This window comes from Suillus discolor, assembly GCF_016758755.1.
Source record: "Suillus discolor strain FC423 chromosome Unknown F5147scaffold_2, whole genome shotgun sequence".
NCBI classification, from domain to species: domain Eukaryota; kingdom Fungi; phylum Basidiomycota; class Agaricomycetes; order Boletales; family Suillaceae; genus Suillus; species Suillus discolor.
In genome coordinates, this window is record NW_024541249.1 from 670,027 (window position 1) to 695,312 (window position 25,286).

The following is a 25,286-nucleotide window of genomic DNA, read 5'->3' on the forward strand; positions in this document are numbered from 1 at the left end:
TCCAGGATGGAAGTCATGCTTTACTACCATTTTCTCCCCTTCCTGCAGTTATTCAAGAGTCTCATACTCCTGTTGTGACTCATCAAAATATATCAACAACTACAAGATGTACCACTTCACAACCTGCACCAACTTTAGCTCAAGTTTTATAGTGTCCAGACTTTGAGACTTAGTATCTAGGACAGTGTACTTGTTGGCAGCCCATGCCCATGACTCTATCTAAAGGACTAGACTACTTCATCACAAGTTCTGCAGCTACTCAGCAGCAGCCCACACCCACTGTGACTACTCATTGTCATTGACCTATGGCCAGTACCTATCAGTACACTACATCTTCGGCTGGTCAGCAACCCACACCAGCACAACCAAATATTGCAGCCACTTAAAATCCTCCTCGCAATCTCTTGGAGTCTATCTCTTTAGAGTCATCTGTTGAGGTTAGTATTTTGTGTGACCTTTCAGCAGCTCTTTGCTGAACTTATTTTAAGACCAATGTAGTTATGGCTGTGCAGGAAGCACCTCATAATTCCACATCTTGCTTTAATTCCAAACAAGAAGCCAGTGATTGGTGCTATGGGCCAATATGGAGCCAACCCTACTCAAACTTTCCATTATCATTTTCTGTGTATGATGGTGGTCTTCAGAGTCTAGGTGCTGAACAATCTGGGTTACCCCCACCATACAATGCTGTAGTGAATAACCAGCCAGTTATTTCCATACAAAATGTAAATTATTCACTCAATGCTGGGCTTAATGTCTCATTAACTTTATTCAGGAAATCATGATAAGAATCAACTAGGAAGATTCATATATAGACTGTTGTTATCAGTAGTATAGCTGTAGTATATCAGTGCCTAAAATTTGATTGGTTTTGTGGATGCCTGATCAAGTGTTTTTATATGAAATATGAATTCCCGCTCTGAATTTTTTGGCTTAAGTGTTTCCAAGTGAAATAAAATTTACAATTGCAAAGTATAATTAAATGTCCTTTAAACACAAGGTACCCCATTCTTAACACACACTAACCATGGTCACTGTGTCAACATCCAAATCCAAACATGTCCACACCAAGCTATCAGATGGTATCCAAAAGTTTGTACATTGTGAATAACTAGTGAAGCTCACCAATGCTATCACAACAGCGCAAAATGTGTATCAAGAGGAGGTCTGTACTATTGAGTTCATAGTACTCATTATTGAACAGAACTTTGAAATAGACATGAAGGCAACTCCATGCCAGCAAAAGTGTTTTCAACAAACACCATGCTGATCCCTGGAATGCATTTGTCAGACAAAAACTGAACAACAAGAACATAGGTACTTACCAAGTCCTGACTTGGAATTTTTTACACCAGGACTGATGCAAATGAAAGGATGTGCACTAGGGGATGAACTAAAACCTCCTGCATTTATCAAGGCCAACAGGTCATAGTTAGTGTCCAGTTATTTGTGCTTGATGCTGGCTGACAAGAACCTGCCTTTGGGAGAATATTAATGCACTTTGCATGTTATGTGTGAAGGTTACATGTGCAAACCCTAAGGCATTACAAAGGGACGTCAATGCAACATTCAAAACAATGCAGACTAAGATACCTATATCAAATAATATACATATATGTTAGGTGCAGTCTGGACAGCGAGTCTGGGTTCAGAATTCGCGGTTCAAAACTGCATGTGATGCTCATACGTGAGCAGGATCAGCCGACCAAATCTCTACCATCACCATCACCTCGCTGACATGTCTGATAAATTTAGTATCAGCTCTTCACATTTCCTGTGATCTCGAGGCGCCATTAATGTGGCCTTGGCTGCTGCCTCTGGAACGATCCACAAGGCTCCTGCGGTCTGGTCAAAGGCGGAGGAAAGTATCTTCCTCAACTTCCTTCTGCTCGCCCTGCCTTCATCAGGTGATGGAGGCTTCAAGATGGCAACTTTCAATCAAGCATCTGTGGACCTCAAACTCAAATACCCACATCAAAGGGGCACAGAGAAGACTGGTGTGGTGTGCAAGAATAAATTCACAGCGGTATGTTTCTATTGAATGTTTCAGTCAGCAATGTCATCTCATGTTTTTATAGCTCAAGAAAGCATATTACACTGTTGTCGAAATCAAGTGCACATCGGGTTTTATGTTGAGTAATGAGCATGGGGTGGGTATAATGGATTGAAAAGATGATGTATGGGCACACTTTACCAAGGTACGCATCATCATAGATTGCACGCCACCCTTTCATAACATTACTTTCAGACACACCCTTACGCAAAGCCCTTCATCATGAAGGGCTTCAATCACTTCAAGACCATGGAACAATTGGTACCAAGTAAGGCCAAAGGTTTGCATGTCTTCCAACCCACCGCCACGAGCAATGCAACTCCTCAAGATTCTACCACCTCTACGTCACCTTTGATCCCCACTGCAATAGATAATGCCCTTCAAGGGCCACCATCATCGGTAGATCCCGACTCCCTTGAAGTACCTGCTCCCTCTACATTTCTCTGTCCCTCCACCGAAGGTTCTACCAACTCGGTATGGACAAGTATGCCGTGGAAAGCGCAAATTCAGCATGGTTTCTCCTGCATCAATTATGAGTTCCCAGAAGCGCAGTCATCCGTCATCTGCCATGTTGTTAGTGCAGCAGGAGGGTACTGAAATGATGAAGAGCCTCGTTGAAGTCGTGCGTGAGATGCAGAAGAACATCATGTTAGTGCCACCACAGCTGCCGGTGCAATCACAGCCTTCCATGCACATTGGGAGTGCTATTTCTTTACTCAATAAGTACACAGACCTAAGTGGTAAAGAACGCTTAGCCATCACAAACTTTTTAGCTGAACATGAAAACCAAGCAATTATTTTTTATTCATTGGACGAGGTGACGAGGCTCGAGTGGTTGGAAGAGAAACGAGTGCTTTGCAGTGGTGCGCCATGGGCGGCAGTTCATTCACAGGACCATATGATTGTGTAGCGTGCTGATCATTTTTTGTTACAAAATTTGTACAATATCTACAACTATGGCAATGGGAGTCCCCTTCGTTCATGTTCCTCAAGATAGTCAGCCCACATCGCTAGTGCTATTGCCTCCTGACGAGCATCTGCTCGTCTCCATTCATGAGTATCCGTGGGTCCTTCAGAAAGTGTCCCGTATCCTACAGTGTCATGGTCAAGAGCGAGATCAAAACTTTTGGGATTATACCTTTGCATAAAATTGTGAATAGCGCATAGTGCTGCTGGGATCCGGGCCTGGATATCCATGTTGTATTTGGGCACGATTGTCAAAACACGCCATTGCCGCTTCAATACACCAAATATACGTTCAACGATGTTGCATAGTGCCACGTGTCGTAGATTAAATAGTTCTTTTGAGTCCTGTGGCCTATATAATTATTTAATAGCAAAACAGATGTAAAACAAATCAACTTACACAAGGTTTGCTTGGTGCCATTCTTTTAAGTGATATCGCACCCCCCAATAAGGTACTAGAAGCACATCACAAGTACTGAAGCCCACATCAGCGAGAAGGTGCTTGTGTGGAGGCATATGCAGATCGTGAGAGCGCGCGTCATTCCAAAGGGTTGCATCAGCAGCCAAGCTGTCCCAGCCTGTGAGCGAATATGTGAAATAGAAATCTAAGTCGCATACAAACAGGCAGTTTTGCGAGAGAAATCCCTTCCGGTTACATAGGTTAATGTGCTCTTCAAGTGGTGCGAAGACATGGATGTGAGTACCGTTAACAGCACCAATACACTCATCAAAGAATCTGAATTGTGGGTCCATGTAGACTGCTGCCAAAATGGGGGTGTTGTGGTTGGGAAACTGGACATATGAGGTGTAGAACGGAGGTGATGAGAAGAACATAAGGATGTGCTTGAAACATCTGCAAAAATCAGCACACTACTAGTCTCAGATAATTAATGTACATACCTAGTAATTGTGTCAGGAGAGCGCTGGAATCTTTCTCCAATGTGACAAGATGAAACTCCCATAACGCATGTATACAAGAAAATACCGAGTTGTTCCGCAATGGTGACACTGTTGCAGGATTGAATGAACCCATGTTGGTGAAGAGCCTCTATCAATTGCTCAAATGTGTGAAGATCAACACCGAAGTTATGTCTGATCCAGTCTGGATGACCACTGATCAGTTCAAATACCCAAGCTTGGCCGGTGAGGATAGAGGTGTGATACGGAATCCTTTCGGTGCAGGAAAAGAACAGAAGATTGTATAGGTATGTGATCTGAGTGACAGTAATAGTTATGATAATCATAATTTGGTGCCATTGACACTGTGTTTGTGCCTCAAGGTCCATGTGCACTGTGACATTGTGGACGCAGCAATCGATACTGCGGCGTTGTAGATGCAGCAATCGATAAGATTCATAGGCAGGAAGAAGCTGATTCATGTATCATGTGTGAGCATCACATGCAGTTTTGAACTGCGAATTCTGAACCCAGACTCGCTGTCCAGACTGCACCTAAGTTACTTACTGGTAGTCAAACAGTGGACTAGCATCCAAGCACATACAGGCCTCAAGGAAATGTATATTGCAGTTCAGGGTGATGTCAAACAATACCACAAGCCAAAACTTTTTACACAGCCAAGGGCAGGTCATTCATCAAAGATGTTCTCAGCATGGAGCTGAAGCACTTTGTGCTCAAAGTTGAGTCTTGGGTAGTTAAAAATTTTGGTAAGCAAAGAACACATAATGAACATGACTTACTCAACTTTCATGTAGATAGTGCTGGCACAGCCAGCCAACAACTGTCATTAACAAAACATATTAGCCTATACTGCCAGCACATCCAAGACAGACTTGACAGGTTGAGCTGTAAGTCTTCATAGGGCCATTTCCCAACATTAGTTATATAGACATTATTTTTCCTACTTTAAGTCATTCACCAAAAAAGAAGGTCAAAATGAATTATGATAATAATAAAGGCAAGATTGTGAAAACTTATGGTGTTGCACTGGAAAATTTTCCTGTCACTATTTAAAATCCTGGAAAGATTGGGCATCACAAAGACTTGATTGAGCTGTATAACTTACTTTTAAAAGGAACATGCTCATGGATAAAGCTCACAAGTGACAAGCTTATGGAATGTGTTGCTAAGAACAAGGAATGCCAGGCACATGGCAAACAAATCTACAAGGCATGTAATGTTGAGATGTGAATGAAGTGGGCTGCTTCTAGAGGCTACTGAGAGACTAGAAGAGATCAGACTAGAGTCCAGAGTAAGCTGTAGAGGTGAATGATCATATAACTAACATGTAAGCACTAGGAAAAGGCTTATATGGTAAAGAGCACAGAAGTAGTAGAAGACATAGAAGTAGAGGAGGAGGAGGCAGAGGCAGAGGCAGCAGCAGCGGAGGAGGAGATGAGTTCATTGGTGGCTTGATCAACAGATCATTTTAGTACATTACCTGTAGATATGATAAGCAGCCATCCACCTGATCAAAAGAAACTCACTGTTATCAACAATGGACCACACAATCCATATGAAGATAATATTCTTCTGCTCTAGGTGAACATGTAGCCAAGTTCCAATCACCTCTTTCATGACACAAGCACAAGGGTATGGAAATCGTGACAATGATATTCTGAAGCCATCCATTTGCAAGACCTCCCAAGGTGTAGTGATCATGCCTGACAGCAAGATTGGAGATACTGGGCCCAGCAAGCTGCACAATCCATATTGTCCTAGTTATAGAATCCACTGTACTCAATATGCTGAGCCTCAGCATGGGGTTTTTGGGGGGGGGGGGATATGGGTGCAGAATGTATGTGAGGTGGAACCAGACCAGCACAAGAATGAAGGATGGTGAGAGGGTAAATGCTAGTATGTATATTATATTTCTTGAGGTTCTTCTTGGTAGATGAGAATAAGGAGACATCTTCCAGAAGAGTGGCAAAATGGTGCTCAAGCACATCAAGTACACTGTTGAAAATCATTTGTATCTCCTGCTGTCCTTTAACAATGTACATCACTCTTTTGTCAGGGGGATCAGGTCAGCAAAATCTAGGTGAAATTAATTGATGATATGAGCTTCCTTTGATGAAACTGCCAAAAAATAGACTATTTTTAACTTGTAGGCATTTAGGTCAAGGGTCATCCAGCTATCTAATAACATCTCATGTAGTGAGTCCTTTGCAGGCTCTTGATGCTCCTTACCATGAGGGCTGCTGTATTTGATGCAAATGTAAATGAACACGTAAAAGAGAGACTCAAGGTCATCTGCATAGCTTTGTGAGATGCAAGATATTGGCAGTATGGGTGTGTTGGAGGATGATTTCTAGATTGTTGCTTTGTAGCTTGCACCTGCAACAACCTGCACAAGAAGCCTGCACAAGAAGCCTGCACAAAAAGGGAGTACTAGTAGCTTCAAGGGGTGGAAGTGGAAGATGAGGGGAAGAGAAGGAAGGAAAAGAAATGAGATGTTCTTCTCTTGAGTTGTGAGAAAAGTCACAAAGAGGTATTAGTTTGTGCTTAAGGGTGCCACTAGAAGGTCCTTCCTGGAGATCCTTAGGGAATGCATCAAGAGATGGCATGATCAACATGTCACAAGTAGTATTAGCTTGAGCAGGATGGTTTTTAAATAGATGGTAGCCAGGCATATGTGCACCCTGGGAGTGGAGGAAGCAGAATGTTTTTCTAGGAAGTAATTGTGGCATTATATCCAATACATTCTGGACTACCTAAAACAATAATAGCAATAATTTGGGCAAATGTATTAGGCTAGTGGTTGATGTTGCAGTAGGGAGACATGATACTACCAAAATGGTTATACAATAAGACTCTAAGGTCATTATGGCCACTAGTGAAAGATCAAGATGAGATCCAGTTCATACCTGATTTCAGTGCCTTCCATAAGAGTCATTGAATGAGCTGCATTCTATATTCAAATTGCAGATGGTGCAGTTTTGGCTATGTTCCAGCCATGGAGGTGCCTGCATTGGTATCATACAATAACATGATATTATGTGGGCTGTTTAGGCAAATGTGTTATTAATGTGTTTGTTGCAATATATGTTTTTACTAACTTTGATTATGAGTTTGGCTACCAATGGAATAGGGACTGTGAAAGGTTTGAAAATGAGAGGGAGTAGGTGGCCTAGCGAGTCCTCCTCAGGTTGAGGTTCAGTTGTAACTGATCAATCAAGTTCAACAGAGGTCAATTGTTCATAGTAGGGGTGTTGATTTTGGGGAGTGATATTAGTGATGCTAGTTTGATTCCATCACCAACCATTCTATAAAAGTATGCCATATTGACAGGTAGGCACTCAGTGCTTCAGCAAAAAAAAGTGAGACAGCAGAGGGCTTATTGCTGCCACATAGTAACTAAAAATATCCTAGACTGATACAAAAGTAGAAAAAAAAGTGCATAAAAGATCTATAACAGAACATTGGGCCTCTTGTGTTACATTTAGAATTCTAATGAGTATTTGATGATGTTATATTGGGTGAGATAATTTTCTGTACTTGCGCCAAAGCGAGGGACAACATTAATGGGTCTCTTAAACTGAGTGACTGGAATGATATCACTAATATGAGTCCTGTTTGATCACTTCCTTGAGCAAATGTTGTTAGTTATATGATTATTCACCTCTACAGTATGCATTTCTATGTCTTTTATTTGTCTAACTATGCCATTACACTTATGGTATCATTCCTTACACTTTTCTACCTATTTACATGACTTCCTGATCTCCTTAGGTCGTCCCTAGGTCGAGTTATTACTTACCCTTTGATTGTGGCTTGTCTGTTTACATTTGTTTACCATATGTTGCCCATATCCCAGAGTCCAGTGCTTACTGCCTCTTTGCCCACTTACTCTGGACTCATACGTCGCCCATATCCCAGAGTCCAGTGTTTCCTGCCTCTTTACCAACTTACTCTGGACTCTAGGTACTGTACAACTTCACTACACCATTCAATAGATTGGCAACTTACTCTGGACTCTAGTCTGATCTCTTCTGGTCTTTCAGTAGCCTCTAGAAGCGGCCCACTTCATTCCCATCTCAACAAAAATTTCCCTTGCTGTCCACTATTTCCTCAGGCAACACTAAGACCATTGTCCATCAAGATACACAGAGAGAGCTCTTGTCCGATGACTTTGATGAATTTACTTTCTATGATGTTGATTGTCAGTATAACAAATACTTTCAGAGATGGGTAGATGACAGCATGCACATGAACATTTCTTTGGGGATGGACATCATCCTGGGAATTGGATTATGGCATGTTCATAGGAATCAGGATAAATGCTTTGTTTGGTATGCATCCAACTTTATCCCAGGGACAGCCAGGATCAACAGAGAGATCATGGAAATGCTATAGGTACCCCTGAACATTGTATCTTCATCATGTTGGGGTATGTCTACTCTGCATAGACAAGAATGCCTGGACTATCAGATGAACAACTGCAACTTCATGAAGATAATTCAGATGGGTTGGTCCTATCTACATTTCACACATGGAGTTAATTCACTTGTATTAGGGGTGTTTTGTCATGGAAGTACAAAGAGGCCAAACAAGGGGCAGCTGAAAGTGCCAAAGCATTTGCAAAATTGCATAATTCAGCAGATCCAGACATAGTTTACCAATGGGAAGCTCAAGTGGAACTATCATAGGCCAGTTTTCATTCATACAGACACCAGAGAATTCCATTAAGGTAGCTAAATAGTAAGGTGTTAACTATGTGAGATTCTTCAATAGGTGTGGAGTCTTTGGCAGACTGTATTTCAGATTGCATGCTGCAGAGAAGCCCGTTGAAGGTTCAACGATACAGCGAGGCACGAACAGTGCTCCTGACTGTATCTATAATTGTTGTAAGGTCGCGCGTTGCCTAGTCTGCTATACTTGAGACGACAAGTGCGTTCGACCCTAAAGGGGAAGCGAGTGCAGCAAGGATCTAGAGGTATGCGCTGAAAGCGCTACTGGTTGGCCAATGCGAAGCGCGAGAAAGCGCAGGTGCGCGCAAGGCGCGGGAATGCGCGCTTGTATGGCGCGGAGCGTGGGAAGGCGTGCGCGTGTGTACAGATACGAGAGAGAGTAAGAGTGAGTTTGCTTAAGTGATGGTATGATGTAAGACAAGAGAAGAGAGATGCGAGGTGTAAACAAATAGATTTCTACTATGTTCTGCTAGGTAAATAGTGGGTAGTAACCAGTAAGTCCTCTGTTGTTCTGGTGGGAGAGTCAGTTTGTCCTGGTGGGTCCGTAAGTCATAGTATGTACTGCTGGCGCTTAAGTATGGCGCCTAAGCGCTGTCATGCGGAGCCGAAGCGCTACCGAGTAAGGTATGTAAAGATATATGTAAGTAAGGGTCCATGATAAAAATAAAGATGGAACGATAAGCAAATGTGAGAAATGGAAATATACGCACTAGGGAACTTGGTGGACAGTGGATGGATGCTTCCGGATGGCTGGCGCTATAGGGCGCTCAAGCGCGGGAAAGCGCGCGCGCATATACATCGTGAAGCGCGGGAAAGGTACGCGCGCATGGCGCGCGTTGCGCGGGAAAGCTGCACCTCATATAGAGATAGCTGCAGGTAGCACACAGAGTGATGCTACAAGTTCGTGCCATGTACTCCCCAGTGAAAACTGCCATATTGCACAATGAGAGGCATGAGTCTCTACACCGTAGTGGCTGTATAGAACATCTGTGAGCAAGGTGCCAAATAATATGTTCTGCCCAAATAGGTCCTTGGTGTCCAGGACCATTGTGCTTTCCAACTCATTGTGGTCAAACAAAAGGGTAGGAGGTTGGTGTAGTTGAGGAGTTAGAATGATACTACTATCTTGTAGCAGATGGTCATTAAAGACATTTTCATCTTGTGTGGGACCTTGATTTTTGTCAAATAAAGAACAAATGTCTCATTGGTTAGAAATTTTGTTATATATGAAATGTTTTGTTATATACTCTCAAACTCCTTGTTTGCATCTTTTTAGTCAAGCTCTCCTCAGAGCCTGTTAAGATGAGAGTGAAGTAGGCCACTTCTAGAGGCTACCAGCTGAGAGACCAGAAGAGATCAGACTAGAGTCCAGAGTAAGTTGCCTATCTATTGAATGACATAGTGAAGTTATACAGTACCTAGAGCCCAAAGTAAGTTGCCAAAGAGGTAGGAAGCACTAGACTTTAGGATATGGGTGACATATGGTAAACAAATGTAAATAGACAAGTCACAATCCAAAGGTAAGTAATAACTTGACCTAGGGACATCCTAGAGAGATTAGGAAGTCATATAAATAGGTAGCAAAGTGCAAGGAATGATACTGTAAGTATAATGGTACAATTAGACATATAAAAGACATAGAAATGTGTACTGTAGAGGTGAATGATCATATAACTAACATAACCTCCCTTTGTTCGAGCCATACCACATGAAGAATCTTGTTAGAACTTCATGACCATATCCTACTCCGACAAAAGCGAACTTAACAATCACAAGCGTTAAGTACAATAGTAGACTCAAGAAGGTAGGTCTTTTGCCAGCAGACCTTTCGCAACCTTTACAATGTCCTCCACGGTAGTCTGAATGCTGCGGGCCTTCCTATTTGCAAGAGCATCCTTGAGCTTGTCCCAGTTGCAACTGCAGAGGGTTTCCTTTTTGTAGATAACATATTGCGCAGCCTTGATGTAAGCCTCCCCGATCTGGTACTGCTTCACAGCATGTATCAATAATGGGCCTTTCCTTGGACCCACTATATCCAGACACCTGGGAAGGGTTTAGCATTCCATGACCACGTTGAAAGGAAATGGTACTTGCCTTGATGACGAGGGGCACTAATGTGTCATGTATGGTGGTGAAGTGTTCCCACACTGGCTGCGCCACCTTAGTGGTGAGGACAAGTGCACTCCGCCGTTTTGTAATGTTGGGATCCTCCATCATCCATTTCTGTACATCCAACAGGATAGCCCTCTCCAGAGCCTTGCGATCTGTATTCTGTGAAGCCAGCAAACCAGGCTTTTCTGTGGCAACCCACTCACTGTCGCCGACCTTGCCAAGCTTGTGTACTGACTGTCATATCATGAGCAGCAAGATTGAAAAAAGAAATGTAGAACTTACCCCACAAGTCACGCGGAACCTCACCAAGGGCTTTAAAGCCATGCTTACTTCTTTGAGCGCCTCCTTTAGGCAAAATTCCTTAGAGGCATTGGGTCACATGAGGGTGATGACTCCGTGTGAAAAGTGAAGCAAGAGATTGTGCTGATACTCTGTGAGTTGTGGACAGACATTGATTTTTAGGAGTAGCATGGGCACCAGCTCTCCTATGGTGGTCATTCCTTCTCTGTCTGTGGTGAGGGTTCCTGCATCCAGAGTGGTGATGGAGGCACTTTCGCCCATTTCGTTTAAACATAATTCCACCATAAATTAGAAAAAAAAAACACAAAAGAAATATAGACAAGTATTGGGACTATGAGACTGTGGAATGCCATTCTTGATCTCTTGGTACATTGAAGAGCATAATATTGCTTCTTGTGGTTGTTAAGGTAATCATAGGAAGAAGGTAGGAATAGCATAGAGAATTCTATCAGGAGTAGAGCTGGTACTGAAAGTAGAGTCAGTGTGATATAAGGTATGCTTGATTTTTGTTCAGCAGAGGGTAAGTAAGATGCTTCAGAAGGCACTATCCAAATGATGGCAATATGCTAGAAGGGTGGGCCTGTATGTGTAGGTGCATGTGAAGAATGATACTAGTACAAACTAAGTGGAATTTCCAAGTAGAAGCCCAAGAAAGATATGGTGTTGAAATAAAGGTGAGCTTCTGATTCAGATGAGTACTATTCAGTTGTCTTGCCAAGAGTTATGTGCTTCCAAAAGTGCATCTTTGGAGTGTTCCAATGGTGTCTTAGATCATTGATAGGGGACATTAAAGGACATCCAATGTAGTTTTGGAATGAGCAATTAATGATGTAGTTATTAGTATAGCTGAAAAAGACCTGAATTACCTTAAGCATTAAATTGAAAATAAGTAGTTTAGCATTGAGTGTTGCTAGCGTGTGCTTATCATTTACACATCAAGACCAATATATTAGTTATATATAATTATTTACCTCTATAGTACACATTTCTTTATAGTATTATTCCTTGCACTTTGCTACCTATCTATATGACTTCTTGATCTTCCTAGGTCGAGTTATTGCTTACTATTAGATTGTGACTTGTCTGTTTACATTTGTTTACCATATGTCATCTATATCCCAGAGTCCAGTGCTTCCTGCCTCTTTTGCAACTTATGGTACTATATAACTTCACTATATTATTCAATACATTAGCAACTTAGATACTGATAACACAGAGGAGTCAACTTATTTGTTATGCAACAATTTTGAATATAAGCAATTTCTAACTATAAATTTAGTTAAAATATTTGAGTTATTATAGAATTTGCATGCTGGATTACCTGACTCATTGGAGCCCATGGCTTCTGTATAGTTAATTAACTTATTGACAATGTTATGAATAGAAGATCTTGCTAAGTTGGAGCACAGCTGGCCTGTCAAAGAGCTTCTTTAATAATATCTGCAAACCATTATAACTATGAAACAGGCACTTGCCTTCAGTTAGGAATATGCCAATCTGAGGGAAACACTTTGGTTCATATTCATTATTAAATATGTCACATTCTGAGTCAATAGAATCTTGATGACTTATCAAGCTTCCAACAGGAAGCCAAATCACAAGATATAATAGATATGGTGTTTCATAAAATATCAGTGTTCTGTTATTAATTAGAGGAGAAAGGCTTGTATGCAATACTAGCACTAGCACTTAGGACTGACTACCTGCCTTAGGATTGGTACAGATAACTATTAGTTATATGATCATTCACCTCTACAGTACACATTTTGATGTCTTTTATATGTCTACCTGTGCTATTACACTTATAGTATCATTCCTTGCACTTTGTTACCTACTTACATAACTTCCTGACCTCTCTAGGACATTCCTAGGTCAAGTTATTACTTACCTCTTAATTGTAGCTTGTGCATTTACATGTATTTATTATACATCACCCATATTTCAGAGTCCAGTACTCCCTGTCTCTTTGGCAACTTACTCTGGACTCTAGGTACTGTACAACTTCATTATACCATTTAATAGATTGGCAACTTACTTTGGACTCTTGGTTTTGGCTTTTATAACTACATATATGTAGTTATATGGCTACCTTTTGTTAAGATGAGAGTGAAGTAGGCCGCTTCTAGAGACTACTAAGAGCCAGAAGAGATCAGACTAGAGTCCAGAGTAAGTTGCCAAAGAGGCAGGAAGTACTGGACTCTGGGATATGGGTGATGTATGGTAAACAAATATAAACAGACAAGCTACAATCAAAAGATAAGTAATAACTCAACCTAGGTATGTGCTAGAGAGGTCAGGAAGTCATGTAAGTAGGTAGCAAAGTACAAGAAATAATACTACAAGTATAATAGCACAGTTAGACACATAAAAGATACAGAAATGTGTACTGTAGAGGTGAATAATCAGGTCAATTTGAGAAATTGAAGGATATTATAATGTCAGTATAGCAGTCCCGGTTTGAAGTCTGATATTGGAGCTTAAATCAATCTTTGACCACGTCTTGTTGTATGCTTCAACCTCAATACATGACTAAAGATCTACAAGATCAGAATAATATCTGGATTGGTGTAGTATTTATAGTATTATTAACTCAGGTACACATTCGGTCCATGCCCAGGAATTATCATCTCATATAGACAGGGCTAAGGTTGCCTTCAAGATACATGAGCTTCCATATATGCCAATACTTGTGATCATGTTCTGATGTCTGGTATAGCAACACATGTTCTGTATCCTCCAGTCAAGATGTGGATTAATTCAAAATGTGCTGCTCAGGCACTGAGTGTGTTACTTAAGCAGGAAGAACACCAGTGTGTTATTTATGGGTGTGCATATAGGCATGACAATGACGAGTAGACTTATCAGCTTTGGTAGCTTTTTTGTTACAACAGATTGCAGCACTTTGTAGACTGTGTAGTTTTGAGATCTAAAAAAAATTGTTTGACATCTTTAGCATGTCCAACAATTGAGTGGATCATGATCACAAAGGCTTTCAGTACAATAACATAAGTGTCAATGGTGCATGTTTACTCTACTCAGTTTTGGTATGGTAATAATTACTGATGCACTCATAATTAAATTGAGTCAATTAATGTCACAATTCTAGGCTGTTGTATGTGGTTGGTCCTGGTGTCAGTTTAGACTTTATAATTTATATACAGCTACATGTGGGCTCTGGTATGATTGTTGCCTAAGTTTAAATACTTTGGAATAGAACTTCTGGCAGTGGGGCTATCTCCTACATCTGCACTAGCCATCATAATATTTGCAATGATAGATATCATTGAAGATACCCAATAGCACCTTTTTTCTCTCTCAATGATCAAAAATATGCTAATAATACTATAGTGCCCAACAATAACCTTAGAGTCATTGAAGTGACTTTCAATTCTACAGCAAGCTTTATGAATCAGTATAATCGTGGTCACTGATAACAATACAGTCAAAGCTTCTGTCAAAATCCTTAGCAGGAAACTCATAAGCTGGTAGTAACAGCCTGCCCTCCACAAGTTAAACCAATTCCATGGCCGCCTGCACTCCAACCATGACCTTTCTTAAGGTCATCCTTTCTGCAGATTTTACCTCCATCTTCTCTGCTATCACCACCCCCATCCCTCCACCACTATTCCTTCCACAATCTACTCCATCATCCTTGCAGTTACATCAACTAGCATCAGTTGAAACTGTAACACATTGTGAGAAGGAACTTGCATACATATTAGCCCAACTCAGTCAACTCAAAGGTCTTAGACTCAGTGTTTTCACCCAATTGTCCAATTTGGAGTAGGACTTGATGCAATTTGGATTTGGAATAATATATATTTCTTAGGATTATTGATATATGTAAAGAAAGTCTATTTCTACAGAACAACTCCTCATGGTGTTGAGGCAAGAAGGAAGGTCACTGCCTCTCAAATTACATACTCTTGAGACTCTGACTTGGTTACAGTCATCCAAAATATACTACCATGCCACAACCTGAGACTCTCTTTTGTGAGTAAATGGAATTCTCATTAATATCTGGGATTTAAACAAAATACATTTACACCATAGAACATTGCTTATGACTATAATGATTCAGAATTTAGCCTCACTCAATCTTCCTTGTATGTTGACTGCAACAATAATCACAGAAGAAGTTATATTATGTGACTATGTTATTAACGGGTCCATAGCACTGCTTTGACAATGGCCATGCATTCTTGGAAATGCCCATAACCGAAGTATGAGTATAAATCCTAAGACTTATGAAAAATAATCAAAGTTATCTTTCTTTGTGTATACCATCACCTGTTGCTCACTAAATTCTATATACCATTATGACACCTTCGGAAATTGCAAATAACACTCTCCAGGCTACACTCAAGACTATACAATTGTTGATGAAGCATTGTATGAAATTAAAGGAAAGTGATCCAGGCACACTGACATTATTAGATGAGATTGCCAGATGATGAGTTTCGCTCCACCAGATCTGTACCATATTTTTGGATAACTAACTCAATTTGGTGCAGGCAAAAGATTTGAAGCTTTATGGGGGGAGTGCTACATTGTTCTCTCCTCAGCTGCTATCCTGTGCCGCCATAGTACGGGAGCACTCCAAGGCTGGCATCTTTGTGTCATTGCCCGATTGGAAGACCATCATAGACAATGACCTGTGCATTAAGAGTCATCTGCAGTTCCACAAGACTGTGGACTACTGCCCCTCCACCTTTGCCGAACCCCAACTCACCACAGCGGTGGTGGTAGTCCTGACAGTGGTGGACTCCATAGTAAAGACTCTTGTGGAATCAATTAGACCCCCTTAGCTCAGCTTATGGAAGGTGACACAATCAGTTTCATCAGCTGGTTAATGAAGTGCTACCAAGTACACCCAGGTTACAAACTCTGAGTGAAGTTAGAGCACTTGGCTTTAGAGAGGGAGATGTCTCATCAGGGTAAATAACAGTCTTACATCATTCAGTATTTTTCATCCCTGCTGTGCAATTTCTCACAAATTCATACTGCATTCTAGGGCCAGCTTTTTTCATTGTAGCTAATCATGTATATATGTATTTGAATTGAGCTTCACTTTTGTTGCATTGCTCATTCAGATCTGCACAATAAGTGGCTCATCAGCTATTACACAAAATTTTCCTCTCTGAACCAATGAAGCTCTCATCTCCAGCATCGTCCTCACTGTCCTCGCCATTCTCGCCACCTTCTTCCTTACCACCATCTTTATGTCTACCCCACTGTCTCACTACATGAGCAAAGTGCTGAAATGAGTCATTGGTGGTGAGTTTTTCCTCAATTTCAATGATCAAGTTATGGAGAATTATACAGCACCTCATCCATATATGTGCTTCATCTAGGTCTCACTGTGTCTGGATTTGGATCTACAGTTCACGAAGGAACTGGAAGCATCCCTTCAGTGAACCATAGCCATGTTCAGAGCGAACACAGACCTGGAAACGTTGGAGTTAGTTGATGTGGCAAGAATAGTTTGTCCTACCTTTGACAAATGATAGTTGAACATTTTCTGATATGGGTCAACCCACCAGCTGCTGGTTGCTTGAAGGGCACAACACACCACAGATGGAAGCCATAGGCCATGTCAGCCCAAATCCACTTGTTTCCACCCAAAAAGGTCTGAGGATGGCACGCAATTTAGGCCTTTGAAAATGCAATTAGAGTCATGCACACTACCAGGAACACCAATGACATATTCGACAATGCACAGGTTGTGCGGCATGATTACGACCTTTGGGAGATGTGAGTCATTTGATTTGCGGTCATAGAAACCCTCTCCGTGCCATCCAGGCTTTTGAAACAGTTTAATCAGTGTGCTGTTGACACAGAGAAACCTGTCCCTCCACTCCAGACATGTTTGATCTTCAATCCATGTCTTTGCCCTCTCCCTCTTAATCTAATCGTCCTCATAAAGTGAGTTGAAATGAATCATGACATCATGATGCTGAAGAAGTGCGATCATTACATGCCGGTGACAATTGTAACTGTCCCTATTGAGATGCCTGCCCAATCTGCTATGTCTTCTGCATTTCCATAATGACCTGCACTATTAAGGAATATCGCAAGTTGCACAGGGACAGGTAATCACGGGTTATTTGAGTAGTTGTAGAAAACTGGGTGACCAAGGATTGTATCAACAAGGTGCTTGAAAACGGGAGGATCCATGTGGGGTTTATGTTGAAACTTGTCAGGATGATCCAGTGCCCACTCCTTGAGCAGATGGAGCTGCAATGCATGGCTCAATTTCGGACATCAAGAAAAGCAACTCAGTGAGGGAGGAGCCAGATGATATATATGGATGACATGTCTACATCTGAGTCTCTAGACTCAGATGAAGAACCTGAACTACTATCATTGCAGAATTCTGATACCAGATCTCAGAGAAGCAGCTCAAATGAAAATATATATATATAGAGATTCTGATGCTGACACTCGAAAGAATATTGCAGAGAAGAAGGGTGTCCGTACTTCAATCCTTGATAGGTTTCCAACCTGGAATGGAGCTCTGAGCATTCTATCAGACATTATATACCTTTCCAGTTGGTTGTGAGCATCATTAGAACTTTTTACAGGTACTTCTGATCAGATTCACAAAGTCATCCTCATTGAAGGTTCCATTTCATAGGGACTAGAAAACAAGGAGAAATCATGCCCATAGATAGACTTACTGAGTTTCTGGAATCACTATGATGGGTGAGTCATTCTGGACAGTTTCAAATAGAGGTAAGAGTCTTAAACCTATGGCTGATCATGATGCTAAATCATGATGACAAGATTGCTAGTGGAGGAGAGCATTTAAAAGCAGATCAATGGCATAATTTTATATGAGTTTATCCAGTTGCACTTGCAGTTGCTTGGCAGATGTGGATACATCAGCAGGATGAAGATGCACCTGCTCCGTGCATGCATACTAAGGTACACCAAGCTGTCATTAAATTAAAAGAGCTGCTGCACAAGTGTCACATCAAAAATCTCACTCATGATGAATTGTTCCCAACAGGTTCTCTCATTGGTAGATAGACAAAGTGCCATACAGGTCAGGATTGGCAACTCTTTGGCAACTTACTCTGAACTCTAGGTACTGTACAACTTCACTACACTATTTAATAGATTGGCAACTTACTCTGGACTCTAGTCTGATCTCTTCTAGTCTCTCTCAGTAGCCTCTAGAACTGGCCCACTTTATTCCCATCTCAACAGAGACAGGTGACATTGCTGGCTGCAAATGGATATTGGACGCAGATACAGGAGGCTGCTGTGGAACAAACACTCGAACCTCTTGCTCTTGTTTCTGTGTACTCCCCTGACCAGACCCTCTTGCAAAAGTCAAATGACACATTCTACACCTGCAGGCATCAAGGGGAAGCAGGGCTAAGAGTGTTAAGATGGGAGTGAAGTGGGCCGCTTCTAGAGGCTACTGAGAGACCAGAAGAGATCAGACTAGAGTCCAGAGTAAGTTGCCAATCTATTGAATGGTATAGTGAAGTTGTACTGTACCTAGAGTCCAGAGTAAGTTGGCCAAAGAGGCAGTAAGCACTGGACTCTGGGATATGGGCGACGTATGGTAAACAAATGTAAACAGACAAGCCACAATCAAAGGGTAAGTAATAACTCGACCTAGGGACGTCCTAGGGAGATTAGGAAGTCATGTAAATAGGTAGCAAAGTGTATGGAATGATACCGTAAGTGAAATGGCAAGGTTAGACACATAAAAGACATAGAAATGCATACTGTAGAGGTGAATGATCATATAACTAACAAAGAGTAGTTCAGGTGACAACTTTCTTGTCTGTTGTGTCAATGATTCCACATGTGCTGGCAGGAGAGGAGAATTTTTATATGTTCGAGAAGCCTGGGATGGATCTTGCAAACCTAGGAGGCATCCTTTGGGATGAGGATGATGAGGACAATCAACCTACCAGTTAGTTAGCATCACATCAAGTTTTTTGCATGCATCAATCAAAGTTCATTCAGCAACAAAGTAGTATGATTCCATTAGAAAAAAACAAAGTGACTATGCTATGCCAACAGTGCCTGTAGCTCTTGTTTCATCTTTCGTACAGCTTGAAAACCTTTATCTGTGCCAGAATGGTCATACCATGTTGCATCTTCCTCCTTCATGAAATAATTCCAGTAGATCGAGCCTGGAGGTGGTGGACTTGGAGTCGCAAACATATAGTGATGTCCAGACAAGTTGTTGACTCAGAGACAGATGACATGGTATTAGGCCCAGGGTCTGTAGATGTAGCAAAGTCATCTGATTCAGGTTCTGTGACACTGCCATCTGATTTGGGTCTAGGAGGGACACAGGTGACTGGTGGGTTGTCCGATTTGGGTTCCGTGATGCTGCCAGTGCTGGGGGGGCCTTCAAAGTAGGAACTGGGATGGTTTTCTGTTTACACCTTGGTGTTGCGAAGCTTATATAGTATATAGCCCAAGAGTGAATAAACCAACTACTAGCAGAGATGTACTCACAGGTCCGCTACCCAGTCAGAGATGTCTTCAATCTGCTGTGGGCTTGGATGGCCAGAAATGTGGTACTTGAGAGGGTCAAGTCAGACAGGATTTGTAAGCCAATAGGCTCCATCAAGGAGTTCTAAATCTGAGTGATTTAGATGTGGGCTATCAATATCATCAGAATCTGACAGCAAGTTGAAAAATTCTAGCACTAGAAGAGGGATATCCATGGCCAGACAAGTTGCCAGTGAATTGCGTTCACTAACTTTGGACTTAGAAGAATTATCGGGCACTTACAAATAAAGGTAAACAGACTTTTTGCTGTGCACGACAATGAGCACACCACACAACTGACAACCCATACCAAACTCATCTCCCAATTCACCCATATGATTTGAACCACCACCAGCACAATCCACATGGTCAGTTCCACAATTTACACCACCACCACTAGTGGCAAAGGCTCTATGCCTTCACTGAGTCGATTCTCCCATCTCCAGAGTCAATGCACCTCAGGTTACATGAAGATGACTCAAGGGAACATTTCTCTTGTAGAGATCTGTGTCTCATGGATTTGATGGCTATTATCCAAGTGTGCTGTGTTTCTGTTGATTTACAGATTTAATGGTATCCTCTAACTAGTAGTACTATAGGATACTACATCTCACAGTGGAAAATCATTTGCAGACAGCTCATCTTCATTATCATGTCATCCTCCTGGCTTCTAGTCGCATGCATATAGCCAGTGAGGCAGTGCATATATGCATGCCAACTCCAGCAAAAATGAGGTGTCTATGCTAATGAAGAAGAATCGTGCCCTCGAGCAGAAGGTTATCATTATGCTTTTTTCTAGTTCTAGATATGAGCAACTCCTGGAACACATTGGTTCTCTCAGTATCGGCACTCCCACAGACCCATTTACTGAAATATTAAAGGTGGCACATGAGGCCAACAGACAGATCCCAGTATATTGCGAAGACAACTATGATGGTGTGTACTACTGGTTCAAGAGTGACTGGACGAAGGAATATCTTAGTCATGGTGTCCTCGAAGTCAAGTGCCCTGATGGTGCTGGCTCCATATCATATCTTGTTGATGAAGATGGTTTTGTTGTGTCTGAGGCCATCCAGCAGAAAATGCGCGAGACTCTCCACATACTCTGGTTTATATTGCTCAGATTTGGGTGTGCACCCACCTCATGGACAAAGATTGACATCCTGGCCCTTGAATTTGTTCAGCTTCCGCAATCCATCACCATATCACCATTCATAAGACATCCAAAGAAGAAGAAGGAGGACCATGTCAAGGTTGTCCAGCCCATTACTGTTGTGAACGCTATTGCAAAAGCTACAAGACCCAAAATTAGTGGCCTGACTCTTGTAGTAGAGACACCTGACAATAATGACAAACCACCCTAACACCTGACCTGACCTAAAAGTATCTGATCTGATGTTTTTGTCTTCAGACTATCTTCCTTTTTGTACAACTGATTATTACACTTCCAAACAGCTAACCCCTCATGTCGAATGCACTTGTCTCACAAGTATTGCAGACTAGGCTGTGCAACACAACATTATATTTGGCTGGGTGCTTACTTTGTGTAGTGTACTTTGGCTGTCATTCGAGTAGATTTCATAATAGTTGCATTGATTGATGCACTGAAGACATTATCAAGTAAGATTGATATTGAGTGGAGCATAGGTACAGAGCATAGGATCAATAAGACTGGCATGCTTCCAGCACAGACTGGAAATTTTGTTGTACTTGAAGTAATGGATTGCCATTTCATCAACCATGAGATTGACACCACAGGATGATGTTACACCGATGCAGGTGTTAATAATAATTGAACAGATATTATTGTCAAAATTCTGACCAATTGTCAGAGTGATCAAGGTGAAGATGGAACGAGTCTGGAGAGTATGAAGGGATGGGAGACTGATTGTCTTATTGAGGGCAAAAAGGTGTTAGTTATATGATTATTCACCTCTACAGTATATATTTCTATGTCTTTTATGTGTCTAATTGTACCATTATACTTACAGTATCATTCCTTGCACTTTGCTACCTATTTACATGACTTCCTAATCTCCTTAGGACATCCCTAGGTCGAGTTATTACTTACCCTTTGATTGTGGCTTGTCTGTTTACATTTGTTTACCATATGTCCCCCATATCCCAGAGTCCAGTGCTCCCTGCCTCTTTGGCAACTTACTCTGGACTCTAGGTACTGTACAACTTCACTATACCATTCAATAGATTGGCAACTTACTCTGGACTCTAGTCTGATCTCTTCTGGTCTCTCAGCAGCCTCTAGAAGCGGCCCACTTTACTCCCATCTTAACAGGTTATGAGCCCTGCGCTGTAACCGCTTCAAAATCGCTATAGCTCAAGATCTACTGAAGATATTGACTTCATTCCTTTACCATTCAATTCCCTGACATCAAAAACCCCCATCTGCGTCTTCCCTGCCCTAATCAGCTCACAGGAGGTCGAGTTAATCTCCCTTCTTGAGACCTGACTCATATCCACACATATCTCCTATCAACTTCGACTTTTTGCATCCATATCTCGCTCCCCTGTGACTCGCCGCCTTATCCATCTTCACCATCGTCTTCTACGACCTTGAAAATCCTCTGGAGCATGTTAGAGTTGTTGTAGAGCATCTGGATTATCAGTGATAAGGAGATCAGTGGGAGATCAGTCAATTTTGGGCCCATAGTGCGCCCCTTTCTACACTTTTGCCTCATATCGAGGTCTATTCATCACACATAAGACTATGCCCAATTTGCATCTAGCCTGATCCTCCTCAAGTCCTTGGACAAGAAGGAGCTCAAGGCCACCTTCCTTGCTGAGGAAACCCAGCGCTGTCGACATGCTGATGCCCTTGGAGCGTCCTCCAGTGATTCTGCCCTTGCCTCTGCCGCTGGGGTGCCGCAAAGTAGCTGTAAGTGGAGTGCTAATGCTGTCTGCGACTTCTGTGAGAAGGCAGGCCATTGTGTGCACAAGTGCTTTGCCATGCAGTGCGCCAGATAGCTGGTGTCAGGACGCTTGTTGACCATAATCTGATCACTGGACTTAGGCTGGACTCAAGGGCGTCACCAGACCCCATCTGCGAGCCTTGCCTTGCTGATAAGATGGATGCCCCCTTCTGTCCAATGCCTTCATTGACTTCACTACCCAGTGTGGCATTGTGCGCCAGCACATAGTCAGGGCTCGTCCTCAGCAGAATGGTATCGCTGAGCGAGCCAACAGGCTTCTAGCTGAGTGCATCACCACCATGTTGGATGAGTCTGGCCTTGCAAAGGCCTTCTGGGGTGAGTCTCTTGCAGCTTTGGTTCATGTATGGAACAGGTGCCCCACTGCTGCAGTGGATGATGCCACGCCCTACAAACTGTGGCATGGGCGGAAACCTGACATCTCCCACCTGAGAGTGTGGAGGTGCACTGCCTATGTGCATGTGCAGAAGAACAAGCGCTCTGCGCTCGAGTCCCATATGGAAAGTGCATATTCATTGATTGTCCATATGGCTATAAGGGCTGGAAGTTCTACAACCACCTCCAAGCACACTGTTATTTCAGAACACGCTGATTTCGATGAGAGGCATCTGCTTCTTTCTAAAAGGCCTGCTAGTGTGCTTCTGCCCTCCCCTTCTTTGCCTACTGTCGAGTCTAGGGTGATTCCAGACTCTGATGATGATGATGATGCTGACTCTGATGAGACACTGATTTATGGGGGGGTGAGGCATCCACCAGGTCCACCAGTTCCACCTGCCATCGCTCCAGCACCCTCTGTATTGCCTCTTAAGCATGCAGTCAACCCAGCTGTCCCAGATGTCCAACCTGGCGATAGACATGGCGTCTTAGGGCCTGATCTAGTGCCTCCTCAGCCTCTTGCACACGCACCAGTTGTGCCAGCAATCCCAGCCCCAGCTCCTCCTGCGCCTGCCTCTCCAGTTGGCATTGGTGCCAGACTGCTAACACGAGCACGTCGCCCTCCTCACGAGTGGTGGAAGCTCTCTAATGTGCAGTTAGATGATGAGGTAGATGATGATGTGGAGGATGGTGATATAGGCTTTGAGGTGTGCTACTCTGTGGCTGCCCCAGCTGAGCCAATGTCATTTGCAGAGGCCCTGCATTATTCTGATGCAAAGCAATGGCACCAAGCTGTGCTTGAGGAGTTGGCTGCTCACCAGAGCAATGGGACTTGGAGATTAGTTGAAAGGCCAAAAGATTGCAAGGTCATAGGCTCAAGGTGGGTGTTTAAAGTCAAGCGCAACGCTGATCGCTCCATAGAGCGCCACAAGGGACACCTTGTGGCCAAGGGCTATAATCAGCGCCCTGGCTTTGATTACCTCGAGATATTTGCTCCGTATGTATGCCCACCATCCATATTGTCCTTACTTTAGCTGCCATTCATGACCTCCATCTTCGCTCTGTCGACATCTCTCATGCTTATCTCAATAGAGAGATGGACTGCGAGGTCTACATGGAGCAACCCGAAGGCTTTGCTGAGGGCGACCCTAAGAGACTTGTCTGTCTTCTGGACAAGTCCATCTATGGCACCAAGCAAGGGGGCAATCGCTGGAACAAGAAGATAAGAGTTGTGCTCGAGTCTCTTGGATTCAAGCAGATGTACTTGGACACACCAATCTATGTCTATTCTCGAGGCAAAGATCGCATCATTCTGCCTGTCTTTGTGGACGACATGACCTTTGCATCCAAATCCCTCACTGCCATCGACCAAATCATCTCTCAGCTCTCTCAGCACTTCAAACTTTGCGACCTTAGTTCCACCACTCAACTTCTTGGTATCAAGATAGACAGAGACCCTCCTAGTCATGCCATATCACTCTCCCAGCATCAGTACTCACTAGACATCCTCAAACACTTTGGCATGGCTGATTGCAAGCCTGTCACCACTCCTATGGAGCCCAATCTTTGTCTTTCTTGATCCCAATCGCCTCAATCTGATGAGGAGGTGTCATTCATGCACTCACTGCACCAACTCAAGGTCACTCTGAATGACATTTACTTAGAACTTGGGCTACTAGATAAAGGCTCTAAAATTGTTGTAATATATGAAGAGGCATGGAGGAACACATAGGTACCTTACAACCAGTAGATCTAAATGAGACTGCAGACTGCAAATGGAAAAGCACAAGACATGGGCAGATGCATTGAAATGCTAGAGATCAATATCAATAGTATCAAGACATGGACCCACACATATGTAGTACCTGACACCCCTAATCAACTCCTTTTAGAAAGGCCATAATAGTTAGATATGGATAGGGATAAATCTATGGGTATCCTGAGCTCAACTTACACCCCTATCTCCAGAGAGTCTTACCCTTAGACCAATAGTAGGGGTAACTCAAGGATATTATAAGGGTACAAGGATATCACAATGGGATAGGTATATTGTCACCATCTGGGCCAGAAAAAACATAGATTTCACTTATATCTTACTCTGTCTTATTTAGATAATAACCAGCTCACAATATAAGATCACAATAAGCCTGATAACCATTGTACTATTGACAATTTGACAATTCCATACTTATTCATCACTCCTATGGTAGATACATTATGCTTAGGCCTAGAGGTACTATCATTTTCTAGGGGTACATGGTCTTCAGATTGAAACCTACACTCCTATCTTTAAGTGCCCTGATGTTTGAAGCATGTGATATATAGGGCAAAGTCATACCTTACATAAAGTAGAACACAGAATCA

General features: G+C 42.4%; 5 protein-coding genes across 5 annotated transcripts; 4 read left to right on the forward strand and 1 right to left on the reverse strand.

Annotated features, from left to right (window-relative positions):
* Positions 1 to 1,058: 1,058 nt before the first annotated feature.
* On the forward strand, positions 1,059 to 2,650 carry F5147DRAFT_647601 (uncharacterized protein; the record flags this gene model as incomplete). The annotated part of the gene is made up of 9 exons (XM_041433213.1): positions 1,059 to 1,092; positions 1,143 to 1,165; positions 1,205 to 1,245; positions 1,292 to 1,317; positions 1,356 to 1,431; positions 1,629 to 1,687; positions 1,788 to 2,026; positions 2,079 to 2,150; positions 2,249 to 2,650. 9 exons carry the CDS (start codon positions 1,059 to 1,061, stop codon positions 2,648 to 2,650), a joined length of 972 nt encoding a protein of 323 aa, XP_041299530.1.
* Positions 2,651 to 8,125: 5,475 nt separating this feature from the next.
* On the forward strand, positions 8,126 to 8,332 carry F5147DRAFT_564460 (uncharacterized protein; the record flags this gene model as incomplete). Its single annotated transcript, XM_041430725.1, has 1 exon — positions 8,126 to 8,332. A coding segment is annotated over one exon (207 nt), but the record flags the coding sequence as incomplete, so codon positions are not given.
* A 59-nt stretch (positions 8,333 to 8,391) lies between these two features.
* F5147DRAFT_767177 (uncharacterized protein) lies at positions 8,392 to 8,625 on the forward strand (the record flags this gene model as incomplete). Its single annotated transcript, XM_041440847.1, has 2 exons — positions 8,392 to 8,444; positions 8,493 to 8,625. The coding sequence occupies 2 exons, from the start codon at positions 8,392 to 8,394 to the stop codon at positions 8,623 to 8,625; spliced, it is 186 nt and encodes a 61-aa protein (XP_041299532.1).
* A 1,838-nt stretch (positions 8,626 to 10,463) lies between these two features.
* Positions 10,464 to 11,103, reverse strand: F5147DRAFT_767178 (uncharacterized protein; the record flags this gene model as incomplete). The annotated part of the gene is made up of 3 exons (XM_041440848.1): positions 10,464 to 10,652; positions 10,711 to 11,013; positions 11,062 to 11,103. 3 exons carry the CDS (start codon positions 11,101 to 11,103, stop codon positions 10,464 to 10,466), a joined length of 534 nt encoding a protein of 177 aa, XP_041299533.1.
* Positions 11,104 to 20,309: 9,206 nt separating this feature from the next.
* F5147DRAFT_767179 (uncharacterized protein) lies at positions 20,310 to 20,966 on the forward strand (the record flags this gene model as incomplete). Its single annotated transcript, XM_041440849.1, has 1 exon — positions 20,310 to 20,966. The coding sequence occupies one exon, from the start codon at positions 20,310 to 20,312 to the stop codon at positions 20,964 to 20,966; it is 657 nt and encodes a 218-aa protein (XP_041299534.1).
* Positions 20,967 to 25,286: the final 4,320 nt, after the last annotated feature.